Source organism: Nipponia nippon, unplaced genomic scaffold (genome assembly GCF_047370975.1).
Source record: "Nipponia nippon isolate SJK-2023a ecotype South Korea unplaced genomic scaffold, ASM4737097v1 scaffold_18, whole genome shotgun sequence".
Classification (NCBI taxonomy): Eukaryota; Metazoa; Chordata; class Aves; order Pelecaniformes; family Threskiornithidae; genus Nipponia; species Nipponia nippon.
The window spans coordinates 4,577,773-4,593,121 of NW_028262334.1; the positions used below are offsets into that span (position 1 = coordinate 4,577,773).

General features: G+C 54.4%; 1 protein-coding gene across 17 annotated transcripts in view; it reads right to left on the reverse strand.

The window, feature by feature from the left end:
* Positions 1-15,349, reverse strand: part of NCOR2 (nuclear receptor corepressor 2) — a 256,466-nt gene that overhangs the window by 113,196 nt on the left and 127,921 nt on the right. For all 17 annotated transcript variants that reach the window (XM_087754366.1, XM_087754364.1, XM_087754355.1 and 14 more), the window contains 2 exons: positions 13,455-13,568; positions 735-791 (listed from right to left, as the gene is read on the reverse strand). In XM_087754366.1, coding sequence (XP_087610492.1) covers positions 735-791; positions 13,455-13,568 — 171 coding nt within the window. The remainder of the gene's footprint in view (positions 1-734; positions 792-13,454; positions 13,569-15,349) is intronic.

Here is a 15,349-nt window from a genome sequence, read left to right on the forward strand (position 1 = left end):
CCGATCCTTCCAGCAGCATCACTGCAGACGCACCCTTTCTCAGCACCCTTCTCCAGACCCTCAGAGGTTGTTTTCAGCCACCCCTCCCATCAATCAGTTGCTTGACTTAGAGCTGGATTTTGCTGATGAGGGGACAGCCCCAAACTGACAATTTATGACAAGTTGTTTTTCTCAGCTTCCCTGTGCATGAGGGAGACAGCAATAGGATGCATGCGAGCCCCGATACCTGCAGGTCACTGCAGCTGCGACCGGGCCGTGCTTACAGAGCACCCTCCTCCCTCTGCAGTGGGGCGGGACAGCGGAGAGCTGCCCCAGCACCCATCCCTCCCACGCAGCACCGCGAGGCTGGCTGGCCAGGCAGCAGCCCCGCAGCCCCGGCGCTGTGGCTGCCGTCAGCAGATGAAGCCATCAGCATCCTGAGCAGAGGCAGGCTGCGCTGGAGCCCCTTCCACCACCCAGCTCCGCTGCAGCACGTGAGGAAGGAGCTTAAGGGTTAAGGCTCTCCGAAGAGGGCTGGGGCTGTGTGTGTCTGCCTGTTTCAGTACTCATCTCAGCCACTTCGCTTCCTGCCTTGGTGCCATGCCAGCGAGAGGTCCCGGCCAGCAGCGCGCTTCCTTCTGACAGCTTAGACACACATGCAGGGTGCTGCGCACACAGGGTGCTGCGCTCGCCACCCAGAAACCTCTCCAAACCCGGCCCGGCTCCCGCTCCCCGCAGCGAGAGGTAACACTCACCAGCTCCACCTGGGGACCCAGTCCTTCCAGGATCCGGTGGGCAGCCTCTGCCTTCTTCTGCAGGGAGGAAAGGGGAGAGGGAGAAGAAAAGTTATTTCTGCCATCAGTTACAGTCGCAGCCCTCTACTCCAGCTCTCCCCCTCTGCTAAAACCCCTTCCCAAACCTCCGCAGAGCCAACACAAATCCCACTCCAGCCTGAAAGTGAGTGGAAAGGTTCAGATCAGCCTCTGGAGCTGCAGAAAAGCCCCACAGGCGAAGGGCTCCAGCACTCGAGTTATCACGACTTCAACAAATCTGAGCTCTGCCCAGGAAGCGACCTGAATCCCCGGCCCCTCTGGGTGCCAGGCGGGGGGATCGCACCCGTTACCTCCACACTGCCACCGTGCGAGGAGGAGGGCGGGTGAGCTGGCACGCACACAGAGATGCCCTTTCTGGGATTCATCGCTTCACGAGCATGTGATCATTAGATTTGAGCTGCCCTTGGCTCCTCGTCTTGCTCTCGCTTCCCTCCCCTCCCTGCCGCAGAGGAGCCCTTCTCTGCCCCTGGCCAAGCTACCTAGTGCTTATTAGAAGGAAAAAACCACCCAGGAACCCGTGTCAGGGGCTGTGCAATTAAACAGTCCTGAAAAAAAGACATGGGTTCGTTGCAGCAGGAGTCTAAATAAAAGATGACATTTTCAGTAAACAGCACTTCCTCGCAAAGCCAGGCTTTTCAGTGGGGGTTACTGACAGTCCGATAAATCCAGATCGCTGCACGCTGCCTACAAGGCACGGGGCTGAGCTGATAAAGCCAAATACCTGGCAGCGGGGGGGGGGGGGGGGGGGGCAAGGAGACAGATTTTCAGAGGTGTTTGTTCCATAAAATAGGTAGTTTTAGCTATTTTGGGGTAGGGAGGAGAGAAAATCCACAGCTGCCTGAAATAGGGGTGAAAGAACAGTGGGCAGAGCTGAGCTTCCCAGGATTTAAACACAGGGCAGGGGGTGCAGAGGGAGGAGGGAAAAACCCTTTTCTGAAGCACGTTCAGCATTTTAACCCACTAAGCACTAGAGCCCCTCTGGAGCTGCAGGACGGGAGCTGAGCCCCAGGGCTGGGGAGCTGGGGAGGGCTGGGGCTGGGCTCCCCGGCAGGGCCAGCGGGGCTTTGGCAAACCCTGGGTGAAGACACCCCCCCTGCCCCGGGCAGGGAAGGGATTTCAGCTCCGGGGTCCAGCTCACGCTGCTCTCTAGCACCGGGCACCTCTCACCTTCCCACCAGATCAGGGCAGGATGAGTTTCCCATGGTCTCCATGCAGTGGATGTCTCACCAAAAGCTGGCGCATCGCCCTGCCAGCTTGCCCCCGTGTCTGTCCCCCTCGGTGGGTTTCCAAGAGCTTCACCTACCCCCCCGCTGCTGGCTGGTCCTCAGAAGCGCCGATGCAGCTGGTAGGTGTGCAAGTTCCTCGCTGAGGCTTTGCACACCCACACACAGTCTGATCTGCCAGCGTGCACTTTTGCAGGGCTGGCCCCAGGAGCAGCTGCATGAGTCACCCTGCCCGCAACCAAGCTCAGGGCTTCGGCGAAACAGCCCCAGCCCGGCTGCAAAACCGCGCCAGGTGCCTCACCGCAACAGGACGACCAGGACACGTTTCCAGCTCCTCTATTTACTGCATGCTCGGGAGAACGCAAAGCTTCTTTGCAATTTAGAAGTAACTTCAAGGATGCTAGGAGAGATGTAACCACGAAGCATGCCTGCTCTGGCACCGTCCCCACACATATGCACGATGCACGCAGCAGCCCCGCTGTTAATGCATCCCTGCCTGCTCATCCGCAGCGCTCCTGCGCGGCAGACCTCAGGGTTCACAGATGTCACGATTGCTGTGTGTACCTCACAGGCAAGGACACACACACACACAGAAGCGGAGCAGCTAGCGATGCTGTGGCCAAGCCCGAAACCCAGCTGGAGCCCGTCCCAGAGAGCTGCTCTGCCCCTCTGGCCTCTCCCAAGTCCCTGCTCCATCCTAAGAGGACCACGGGCAGGGAGGTGTCCCCAGCACCCGGCTTTCTCTGCAGCCCTTGGGGACGCGCAGACGGGGCAGCCACCCAGCGGCTTGCTCCCGCATTACCGGCGTGCCGCTCGGTGCACACCACGCTTCTGTCCGGTGCCGGACCGGCGGCGAGACGCTTGCAGGGACCACAGGGAAAGCACGGCCATCCCAGTGACGGAGACGGGTCTTTGGAGAGCAAGCGCATCCCGGAATGAAGCCCGGGAGATGCCGGGAAACAGCTGCGACAGAAGCAAGCGCCTGCCCTTGCTTGGGGCTCGGGCTCTGGGGAAAGGAGCCATGTGTTTACACATGGCAATTACATTTTCTGCACTGCAATAAACTGCGCCCAACTCTTCTCCCACGCCAGACTGCTGCCGATGTGAGGGTGCTTTGACACGTAAGGGAAAGAAGGGACCGTCCCCACCTGACCCACAGGGGACACAAAGTGATCCCCAGCGCCAGGACCTACCTGCAAAGCGCAGCACTCGCAAAGCTTTAGATCAATGGGGTATAACACGTGGCCCAAGCTATGAGAGACGTGCATCTACCCTCCTTGTAAAATATCACATCTGCCACAGAGTGCGTGCCTCTTCCACGTGAGATCCCCTCCCTGAAAGGGGATTTCCTGCTGTGTTCACAAAGATGGGACAGCCCTGGCTAACGCAGCGCCTGGCTCCACCGTCCCCAAGGGTGCTCCAGCTGATGATGGGGAAAAATCAAACCCCAGCAAACACAGCCCGGGCAAGAAACCCAAGAGCCGCACAGCCCGACCCAGCTCCTCTCGAAGCATCAGATGCTTCCACCGCTGCACACCTGACTCCATTAATGGCAACAGGCCAAGTCTGCCCGGGAACTTGCCCCTTGGAAATATTCATCACGCGACGGAGAACTCCCAGCCAGAACTTAATATTTTGGTCTCCCAGAGCTACAAAATCTGCTGACCTTGGAGAACATCAGCACCATGGCATGCGGAAACTTTAAAAAATTAAAACAGAGGGTAAGATTTTCAGTGGGGGGTCATTAAAACTGCTACAAAAGACACTGCATCCGCTGCCAAGAGGGTGATTCGGCCAACCACTCTCCCGCCCAACATCACTTGCTTGCAAGTAGGAAGCAGCAGCTTACCTGAATATTTTCTGATGCATGCTGGAGACAAAAATCAGCACCCCCATTAATCGCATGCAGCGTAATTGCGGGTAGAAGAGCGCAGCCCCAGCTCGAGGCAGCCCGTCCCACCACAGGCCCGTTCTCCTGGGCACCGGCGCTGGTGAAAGATGCTCTGGCAGCAGCGGATGGCACAGCTAGGAACCGACAATGCTGGAGGCCCATGTGTACAATGCGATTAACTTCGAGAAAAAGCCGAGTATGTTTAGCTGCTGCATTTGCCATGTTTAGACAACTTAACGAGACAACCCAGAGGCAAATCACCATAGGCAGAACATGTGGCAAATCAAGAAGAACGACATAATTTGTCTTGCATTAACCGACTGTAACGTACACGTCTCCAGAACGAAAGATCAGGAGGGGAAGCTATTCCGAGCACGTCATATCTTTGTACGTACACAAAGAAAAGCCTCTATCTTGAAAGCTGCCCAATTAACTCTTGACACCCTCTGTAATTGCTGATGCTCCTTGCTGCATTTATCAGATCATAGCAGAACCATAATGAGCTGTCTGAAAGGCCACGCAGACCGAGGTGAGAGCTGGTGGCAGAATTGGGAAGGACATATTACACCCAGCAGAAGGTTCCCACCATGCTGGGGCTTGTCCTGGAGGACAGAGAGACACAGAGAGACACGCTCCTGCCTGGGGGCCCAGATAGCCAGAAGCCTGGCTGGGGAATGTAGGCAAACCTCAAACCGTTCACATGCAAGGGCAGCCTCCAGCTCTCTCCACAGCTGCAGGACCTTTGCTGAAGACCACCGGCAGCCCTGTTAAATCCTTTCCTTTCCAAAAGCACAGCCACCTAGGACTCAGTTCCGATATTGATTTCATTAGGAGTATGTTTAGTGATTGACCCTGCAGAAGGAAACCAGAGGGTTCATCCATCCTACGCCTGCTGAATAACCCCACCCATGCCTGCAATCCCCGTTATTTAACAGAATGAAATGTATCAGGAAGCAAATCCAGCCATTACTTCTGGTGAGATGCATGAAGATCCCCACTGGTTTTATAGTCCCTCTGCAGCTCCACAGCAAGCAGCTAATGACCCCTTTTCCCGATTCAGTAGAGAGTCCTGAAATATTGCTACAGCACTGGGTGCAGCAGCGTTTGCAGAGGGCCTGAAGCCCCAAGGCTGAATTTTGCTCCCGTTTACCATCACAGTCGCTTTGCTCCGGTAGAGCAGCTCTGGGTTTCGCACCGGCACAGCCATGAGCGAACCGTGGGCACTTCCAAGGGCAGAGGCACCTCCTCTGCAGCAGGTTTAGGCACGGCTCGCAGAGGTGAAGCCCATCACATACTAGTCGTCTATGTGCATTTCAGAGGGATCAAGGTGTCTCAAGAAGCATGGCTGAACCGCAAACACTGATCTGTGCCACCGTGGGGCCCACGGATGCCAAAGGGGACCTGCAGATGTGGCAAGCAGCAGCATCTGCCCCCAAAATCCTCCTTCCCCATCTCCGCACAGGCAGGGGCACGGGCAGGCAGATCCTGGCTGGAGAGGTCACGCTCTTACCCCATCTCACGCTCCTCCAACAGGCCTGGAGCTGAAGATATCTTCATCAACAACAAAAGCCTCCCTGTAGACTATGAAAATCTCCATTCTTGCCTAAAAAGCATTTGGCTTCCAAACTAAACTCCAGCCCCCTGTTTTTCCTTTGAAGAAACTTAAAATAGGCTTGGGGGGGGGAAGCAGGCAGGAGAGCAACTTCCCAGCCATGCGAACTCCTGTGGGGATGACGAGCCGACCCCACAAGGCAGCGGAGCATCCAAAACCAGAGGAGGGAGCGTCTGGGATTTCGCGTGGGCTCTTCTTAAAGCAAAGTTTAAAAATGGAAGAGAAGGAAACACAAGAGTTATTTTGAGAAAGCGGATCTGAAATTAGGAGGCAGCATTTTCTTGGACTGACTCCAGCCATCGCTCCATGCAGTGCAAAGCTGCTGCAGCTGAACCGTGCTCCCGGGGTTATTTATAGCAGCCCGTAGGCTGCTGGGGAATGGAAGGGTTTCTATTTGGGACCAGGCATGTCCTGCACGGAGATAAGCAAAGCCTGTTGAGAGGCAGGAGAGTTGCGTGCAGGGCAGTGCTGGGAAAAATTCCTGTCCCGGCAGCGCGACATCCCGGGGACAGGCGAAGCTGCAGGAGCGGCATGGCAAAGAGGCAGGCTGCAGTTGGACTTTGTTTAAAACAGGAGGAGTGCGGCTGAAGTCAGCAGAAATCATGGAAACCCTCAGGCGAGACACCTTTCTACATGAGGCAGAAAAGCAAACAGTCTGGGGGGGATTTAAAAGCCCTACCTCTGTGCCAAGATCTGCCGGGACCAAACCGCAACCTGGCAGTGCCGGTTTCATGGGGAAAGGTTTTCATTCCTACGACCACGGGTACTAATTTTTTCCCCTTTAAACCTCAGCATCCTCTCTCCAAGAGCCAAACCACCCCAGCAATTTGCTGCCCTGCCCACAAAGCAGGTGGGATGAGCCCCGGCACCGTGGGAAGGGAAGGCGATGCTCTTCCCTCCCCAGCTCCCACAGGCAGCAGGGACGGCCACCACCGGTGCTCCCAACCCAACCGTGGGAGCCTGAGGATGTGTGCCCTCCCCCAGGCTCTCCTTGAACCCAAATGTCCCTGAGCATCAGGGGATGTTGGTCGGCCTCGGTGGTACGTGCCAGGCTCCTCTCACCCAGCCCAGGGGCTGATGCTCTCCCGGGGTGCCTATGGGATGCGGGTGCCCTGCACGCTCCCCGCTCCCGCACCTCCCTGCACTTGGCTGGAGCCATCTCCCCACTGCACCAGCAGCATCCCCGAGGCTCGGGCCAGCAGATGCATGCAGCAGTGGTTAGGAATGACTAATCACAAATGGTAAGAAAACCGAGGAAACGGGTCACATTGGAGCTATGTGTTAATACCTATCCTGTGCAGAGCGTGACGAGCCGACTCATTTCAGTTGCTTGCCAGTCTCTGGCTTTGGCTTGTCATTGCCAGCCAGTTTCTGTGGTCAGCTCGCTCATACACTGTCCATAGCCAAGGAGCGAACCCCCTGTCGTAGCTGGGTTTCCATTCGCACACTGACCGAGCATCACGCTCTGTCGTCTGCAAGGTTACAGCGCCAATCAAAGGCATATTAATTTTAAAGCAAGGTGCTAATGAGGCTTTGCCATTGCAAACTGTTGTTGAATGTTTTGCCGTTGCAAAACTGCTGAAAATGTTGGTGTTGCACAGCAGGCTTTTAGAAATAAAAGTCTCAGCAGTGGAACAGTTACGGGAAAGTTCTGGTCACCCAGCCCAAGGAGCCGGAGCTGTGCTGCAGGGTCTATGCTCCTCCCTCCGACAGATTTGGGTTCTCTGCATCCTTATTTCCAGGACCTGAAAATGCAGGACATGACATTATCTGGTCTGGGTTAGTCGTGGACAAAGCTTCTAAGTCAATGCACCTACTGGGAACTCCAGATCCTGAAGCAGACATTAAAAATAGACATCAGGACCATTAAAAAAAACAACCAAAAAAAAGAAATTCCTTAAAATCTGAGAAAAAAATGAAACGATTCTCAGTGACTCCAAGCTAAATGTTTCAGTTCTATCTTTTTGGAAATCCTGCTATCATGCAGAAGTGTTAAGAGCACTTAACCTCTGACCTTTCCAGTTTTCCTCCGGACTATCCGAAAGCCCATCTTGCATCACTGAGCCAAGATGAGGCAACCCCAGAATAAGATATTAGAAACAAAAGCAAAACGAACAAGGCCCTTTCAGCAGCCAAATACGAAATGCCCCCACCCCAGCTAGCACATAATTTGAAATTTGAAAAAAGCTCTGTAGATTTAATGCTCGAAAGCAGCTTCACTGGTAAGGTTTTATTTACTGCACCAGCTCCGTGCTGACGATGCAGGTCTGATTCTTCCCTTTCTAATGTAAATCAGGAGTTCATAGAAAATCAGTGTTATACAGACATAAAATCCCCATGGGATCTGAGTCACACTTGGTGCCTTTGAGTAGTTAACGGCTAGATTATACTTTGCAATGCTAAAAGTGTTCATTTATTTATTCTCTTATTTATGGATGGGGCATTAATGCTTTATGAAGGTATTTGAGGAGGGTAAACGGATAGCTGGGAACACGCTCCGCACAGACACAGCAGCAGCAGGGGGTGGAAAAAGTTCAAAACAATCCTTTGAATTCCAATTTTACAGCATAATGCTGAATTTATAGATAGATAGCTGTGCCCTTTTGAAGGAACAAGCACTGAGACAGAAAACGAATTAAAATTTAATCTTATTGATTTCCACCAACTCAATCCCAAGAGCGAGACAGACGCTGCTGCGTGCTTCCACTGCCTGCACTGCATCAAACCCAGTTTTTTGGAGGGCTGACAGCGAAGCAGGGATGAGCTCGCACGGCCGCAAGCCGTTGGCACCCGCAGCGCACAGGGGTGACGCGGGGGGACTCGTCCCAGCCCTCACCACGCTGCGGTGGGTCGCAGCACACGGCGTCCCCTCTCTGGCACGGCAGCGGAAGGCGAAGTCACGCCGTGTCCTGACGCGACCTCTCCGATAAATGAGCTCAATGTTTTAGAGGAAAGCTGACGTGCACTTCTTTGCAGGGACAGGTCTGAGACAAGGACGGAGGCTGCTTTTCATCTGCTGGTCTCCAAGCAGGAATCCTGCCTGGCTCCAACGCACAGCAGGTCTGCAGAGAGCCTTCAACCCCCTGGATCCGTCACGAGAGTCGGAGAGAAGGCATGAGCACGCCTGCGTGCGTGCGTGCACAGTAGCTGATGGGGATTTTGGGCATGCAGGGGACGTGGAGGAGAATTCACCCAGCAAAGTCGCACGCTGGTGGGCTGCTGGCACAGGCAGGGCAGCCACGGTGCAGCATCCTCCAGGACACACTGACAAGGAGAGCTCAGCCAGCCCAGTGTCCCAGGAAAGGCACGGAGAGCAATGAGGAGCAACACCAACGCTGCCCTCCTTCCCATGCTTAGCGAGGGACCTGGAAATTCCCATTTAAAGCACAAAAACATCTTCAAGCCCAGGTATGCTCAATCAATTCCAGGGAAAGACGGATGCAAGGAATCCCGTGAACGGCCCAGTGGATTAAAGTGACGGCTAAAAATATGCACAGAGGATCTGCCCCGGTTATGGGGATTTGAGGTGAAGGTAGCTAACTTCTCTCGATACAATAACGCATCCCAGAGGGGCAAATTAAAGCCCACAAGGAGGCTGTGCCACACAGCTACCACCTTAGAGGTGCCAGACCCAGCAGGGATCAGCTTCCCCCTGCAGGGGAGACACTAAAGGTCACTCACATGGTTTAATTTAGGAGGTCCCCAAGGCTTGCATCGCTGTCAGCCTCCGGCAGCAACCGAGGTGCCTGTCACAACCCGATTTCCCCAGGTAGCTCTGCACCATCCTGCTGGCACCCAGCTCCCAGAGAGGGGGTGACGGGGACGGGCAAACGCACCCCATCCCGCACCCGTGCACCCTGCAGCCGAAGCGGTCCTGACAGCCCCACTGCACCTTCCGAACAATCTCGGCGATTTTAGCACCCATCACTGTTTTCAAATATCATTCTGTCTCTTCAAAGACTAAAAGTACTTTTGAAAATAGGACTCAGATGCTTTTGAAAATGCTGCCCACTATTTATTCTCAGTTTAGTCTACGGAGAGTAACAAAAATGTTAACTCCCATTCTCCTACATCCTTTCAGAAATGGTACGGTTTGCACTCACAGCTGAAATCTTGGCTTGGAGACATGCTTGTCTGTTTTCCTGTGTTACGCTGCAAACATTTCCCAAAAGGCACTTTTTCAGGTGCAATTTTACAGCTCATCTTTGGAGACAAGATAAAGCGGCTCCGGTCAGCACATACCCAGGGCAGGAGGCACCAGTGACCACGAATATCAACTGCCTCTCTAGAAACCAAGTCTCCTAAAACCTTCCCAAATGCAACCACAGCCTCACAGCACAGGATTTCACCGCAGTCAAGAGCAGCTTCTCTCTGCTCTTCCCCAGCAGAATCTGTACAGTCAACTTTTTTTTTTCCTGGAAATCAATTACTTTTCCAGCAGAGTGTAGCAAGAGGGGATTACAGGTCACATTTTCCACAATTATCCTCTCCAACGCCAAGGAACTTTTCAAATTGTACACGTTAAATAGGTCACAAGAGGGAAAACCAGCGTGATAGGCATTTAGCATCAGAAAACCTGAATTCTGAGAAAATCTGTTATAGGGCAGCGCCAGCCCGCATCCCAACCCCTCATCCATACTCAGCGCGGTGGTGAGAAAAATATATAGACTTCCCTGATGAACCATAAGCTAAAATTAGAAACCATTCACCCCTGCAAAGCCACAGCTATCGCCAAAAGGAAAGTAGGTCACAGAATGGCTGGCTAACTTGATTTTCCGGCGTTTCTAGCTGCTCTGTCCTCATGTAACCTCCTCTCTCCCATGGACCGTTTTTGGTGTCTCCTTTGTTCGGGGTATAACTGCACACAGTGTGTAACTCCGGCACAGCCTGGCAGGAGCGGTGGGAACGGACACGGTGGCACCCGTGTGCTCGGTGAAGCACAGACCCGTAGTTCATGAAAAATTAAACCGGAGCCAGGCGACAGCCCCTCCACGAGGCGCACTGCCTCCCACCTGCTCTGGCATCGGCACAAGCGCTGGCTTTCTCTCCCGTCCACAATATTGCTCTTTAAAGATCATTTCAGGCTTTGCCAGCTCTACTGGGGTGCTTTGCTCTCTCGCCTCTTCCCGAGGCCTGAATATCCTCTTTTTATTTGCATTTCTTACTGCGCGCTGCCTCCCTCAAGCAAGCCGCAAGCTGAGCGATGAGAGTAAATCAGGCTTTTCCTCCCTTTGCGTGCAGGCTGGAGCCCTGGCTCAGCCGTTACAGCCGCTTTTCCTGCGAGCAGACCTTGAGGCATCCAACTTCACCGCTTTTCCGCAGCACAGAAGAGGCGGAAAGGCTTAAAATTTGTCTCAGTGACCTTCCCTGCTCTTGATCAATATGTCTCTATCTGGCTCACAGCCCTTTGCTCTACCAACTCACCTTGCAATTAAGCGTTAAGCTGCAGCAAAGCCATGGGTCAGCACAACCGTGCCCGGGGCCCTCCCATCCGACAGACAGCTGGGTTGGCCCGGATGCTCTGCTGCCACCAAAGCCACCTGACGTCTGACCACCAGCCACCCTCTTCCACCCACGATCCTCACTGATGCTGCTCCCATGTCCTTTCCTCTTCCAGTTTTCCTCCTCCCAGCCCCAAAGGGAAGAGCAGTCATCACCGATGATGCCCTTTAGGAGGATAATTGCATCCTGGATCCCACTTTTGCTACCAGAGCCACAACAAAGGCAATGCTGTCGACAAGGCTCAGCACACCCTTCCCCTTGCAGCCCGCAGCTCGGCATCACCCCCAAAAGAGTCCTTCCATCACCCGGCCTCAGCCATTACAATCGGCCAGCAAGGCTCGGTCAACTCTCCATTGCCCATGAACAGATCATGTCTTCTTCAAAGGAGGAACTTCCCTCCAGCCTGCTATGGTTTCTATCAAGCAAAAGGGAAGGGCTGTTTGGTTTGAGTCTCCTACCCGCAGACGGGCTTGCTTACACGCTACTCGCAAGGGGACTTTACAAGAACAGGGGAAGAATCATCATTTACCCCATCCCAGGGATCATGCAGACACGAACGCGGAGCCAGATTTGAAATTACGCAGACATTTGGTGTCAGACGTGACCTTCGCTTGCTGAGCACCCACCTGGAACGAGAGCACCCTATCGCGAAGGTTAATAGCAAAACACTCCTGGTAGCAGCCTGGCTTCAAGGACCAGCGTAACTTGGAACAAAGTCAGACACGCTGACAAATGGATGCCACCAGCTCTGAGCACTGTTATGCGACAGCGTTGCAGGTATTATGGCCGCACACTTTCAAGGAGAAATGTAGAACTCCACGCTTGCTCTCCTCAACTCCTTGCCACCACACATGGGACAGGGCAGCAACCCCGAGGGACTGTCCTGAGCCGTGGCAGAGGCTTCGAGAGCAGATCGTGTCTGCTGTGGAGGAGGTGATGGGAGGCTCAGGGAGACAGGAGGGAAAGGGTGGCCCTGCTGCTGGGTCAGAGACAAGAGGTGACAAAAGGTCTCTGCGTGGGCAGAGACAAGAGGTGACAAAGCAGGAGAAGGGTCTGGCAGGACACTCAGCCCTGAGCCAGGTCCAGCTAACGGGGACTGCTACGACGCAGGCTGCTGGGGATGCAATGGTTGAAGATCACCTTTCCTTCCTGCCTCAGCACCATCACCCGTTTCCTCCCCTTGTAACATGGTCCAGGTACACGAGAACGTCCAAGAAGGATGGAGCTCAAGGCAATAGGAATAAAAATGTTTGAGACCTCCTTTTTTTGAGCCTAACCCCTTGCACAGGAGGCATAACGCATCTAGCCCAAGACCCCTGGAGAGGGCACTGGGTGGGGCCACGGGGGGAACGGCTTTGAGGACACTCAGCACCTGCCCACACAGCCCCGTGTCTGTAAAGCTATCACCAGCCAGCGCTTGCTAATGCATTAAATGCTCAAACACATTGGCCTCAGTCTTCACCCACTCGCACAACTGCCTGTGCCAGCGCCAGGTTTCCTATTGCTCAGGGAGAGAAGCAGATGGAAAAAGGAAAACCAGAAAAATTGCATTGCCTGGGAGCGCAGGGTATGCGATTTTTTTTTTTCTTTTTAGGAGTCGGGCACCTGGATTTCTGCAGCTCCCAGTGAAATCGCAGGCCTCGCAATTCAAAATAATTAGCGACTGGTAGTTTTCCTTTTATGCAAAATCATCCTTTTTATCCAACACCTAAATGAAAATGAATATGCTTGATTATCTACCAAAGGGCCCAATTTCCTAGCATCGCTCCGAAGCACACAGCAAAATTCATGCCTCCTCAGGCTGCTGTTACAGGCAATGGCTGAGTGCAACAAATGAGCGGTCAAGGCAGAGATCCAGAGCCAGGGATGCCAGCCTGACCTTTGCTAATGCTATTTACAGCATCAACTATCCATAAATCCAGCCATGGCTGCATCCACGTCCTTTCTGCTCCAGCCTGGGGGCGCGGGGGCAGCCAGGAGAGCTCGTAGCTGGCCTGCCAGTATTGGAGCATCATGGATGTCCCCCTCCATCCCTGCAGCCCACCCCACCATGCCAAAGCCCATCCTTTGAGGCAGTTTTTGACCAGGTTCACTCCTGGGGGAGAGGATGAAACAAGTTATTTAACAGAGAGGGCTCTGGAACATCTCCTGAATGCTTCAAATCTAAGGCTGATGGCAGGAAACCCCCCCCAGGCAGGTTCTTCAGAAGACATTTGTGCTCAATCCACACGGCAGAGCAAGTTCCTCACGGCTCAGCCCTCTGTCGTCACCTCCCCAACGGGGCTCCATCTATCCACCTCCCACGGCCTCCGCCCCAGGAGAATCCCCCACCTACCCCTTACCAACCTCCCCAGCCCTGGCCAGGGTGACACAGCACAATCGCACATTTGTACTTCCATCGTTTCCAGACTCACCCTGTTCTCGTCGTAGATGATCTGCACCAAGCTGCGATGTTTGGACTCGATAGGAGGGGGAGAGATGGGTTTTTCAGGCTCTGGTGGTTTGGCTGCTTCTTCCTCCAACTGTTGCTGTGGAAGGAGAGGGGGGAGGAGGAGGGTGAGTCACAGCGAGAAACGCAGCCGTCCCCGTCCACACGAGACTCTCTGCGGTGCCACGACCCAGGCAGAAACCGCCATGGCAGAAGGCTTCCTGCGAGACACAGGCAGGCTCAGGCCGCGGAGGGACGGGGAGAGGGAGGAGAGCTGCGTAACATCCCCTGCCACGCAAGCACAGCGCTGTCCTGCCCCAGGCACCTGGCCCCGTGCTGGTGGGTTGGTGCTTTTTAGGCACGGAGGATGAGGACCTGCCTTGAACAAGCCTCCTAGGGAGGGCTCGAGGCTGGAAATAATGATTTTACTGGAAACCCTTAAAGGGAACTGCAGCTCCAGCCTGGCTCCCTGCTGCTACCTGCCTCCGGAGCTGCCACCGTGCTGCAGGGAGCGGTGGAGGAGCAAGGGGTGAGCAGCAAGGCTGCTCTCCACCTTCGGCTTTATCTTGCGATGCTGTGGTTGGGGTAGACGCCTCGGGATGACTGTTCTCGATGAAATGACTTGTGCACCATCTGCCCCTGCACCGTGCAGCCAGATGAGCCAGTAAGTACGGCAGAGCAGGCAGTAACACCACGAATCCTGACGTCTCTGGTCAGAGTTGGCCCAATGGGACATGTGGCAGCCCCCCCGGCCAAGGTGAGAGATGCAAAGTGCTCAAGAGGGAAAACAGCAGCCACAGGACTCCCTGTGGAGGACAGCATGGTGCTCAGACATTGGCCATCAAGGTACTCTTTGGTGAACAGAAAGCTGTCCTGAGCAGAAACCACCAAGTCAGTCCAAGCTCCCACTAGCGAAAGCCCAGTAGGGGTGGACAGCCATCACCTGGGTGACCTGCCCTCAGAGACAACAGGGCCGAGAAGCTCGTTTTGTTGGCTCTTCTGCTTTCTTACTGTCTTTTCTGCATTGCCACAGCTCCATGTTTCATGGTATCTAGGCTTTGAGGTGCAGCAGCTGCATGCAAAAACACACCGCGCCATCCCCTCCAGCACCACATGCCTGCCTGTGCTGGGACAACACAACCCAGGCGTGTGTCTCATCCCAAGCTTCGCTCCCACTCACAGCAGAACCATGCAGGAGCCCAAGAGCTGCCCCATGAGCATGTCCACCATGTCCCCACCACACATGCCGTCAAATGCTCCCAGCCCCAAGCTGGCTTGAACGCCAACTACTCCCTTGGGAGACGGAATACAGAAGGGAGCACATCCACATACGCACCTTTAGAGATCACTCATCTTTTAATGCGTTCCTACCCATCTGCGAGCCGCTCGGGCCATGGCAAACTTATAATTATAAAGTAGCAGATCTAAGAAAGCACTTCTGAATATCACCACAGCCAGCGGGTGTATCTGACGTATGACCTGCGCCTCCGGCTCTCCCGACAAGAGAGAGTGCGAGGCAGGAGGAGACATCTGGGCCCTGACAGTAAGTTTGAGGAACTGCTCAGCCAAAAGAGGAAATAACAGATTCCTCCAGGCTCCTCCTGAGGCCACCGGCTCCCTTCGAGGAGGCAGAGCACACACCGCGCACGGCAGCTGCGGGGCAGCACAGGCACGGGAGAGGGAGCGGTTGTCAAAAAACGCCTATGGTTTTTTCCACTGCTCAGCTCAAACTCCAAATCTTTGGCTTTTTTTTCCCTGCAGCTAAAGCATCCCCTGTTGAAGCAAGGGGAAAATCAAGCGAGTCTCGTACTAGGAAGAAAATGCACCTGGGACTAAGAGCAATTGGCTTGCACCAGAGGCGAGCACACCACCGTCCTCCCA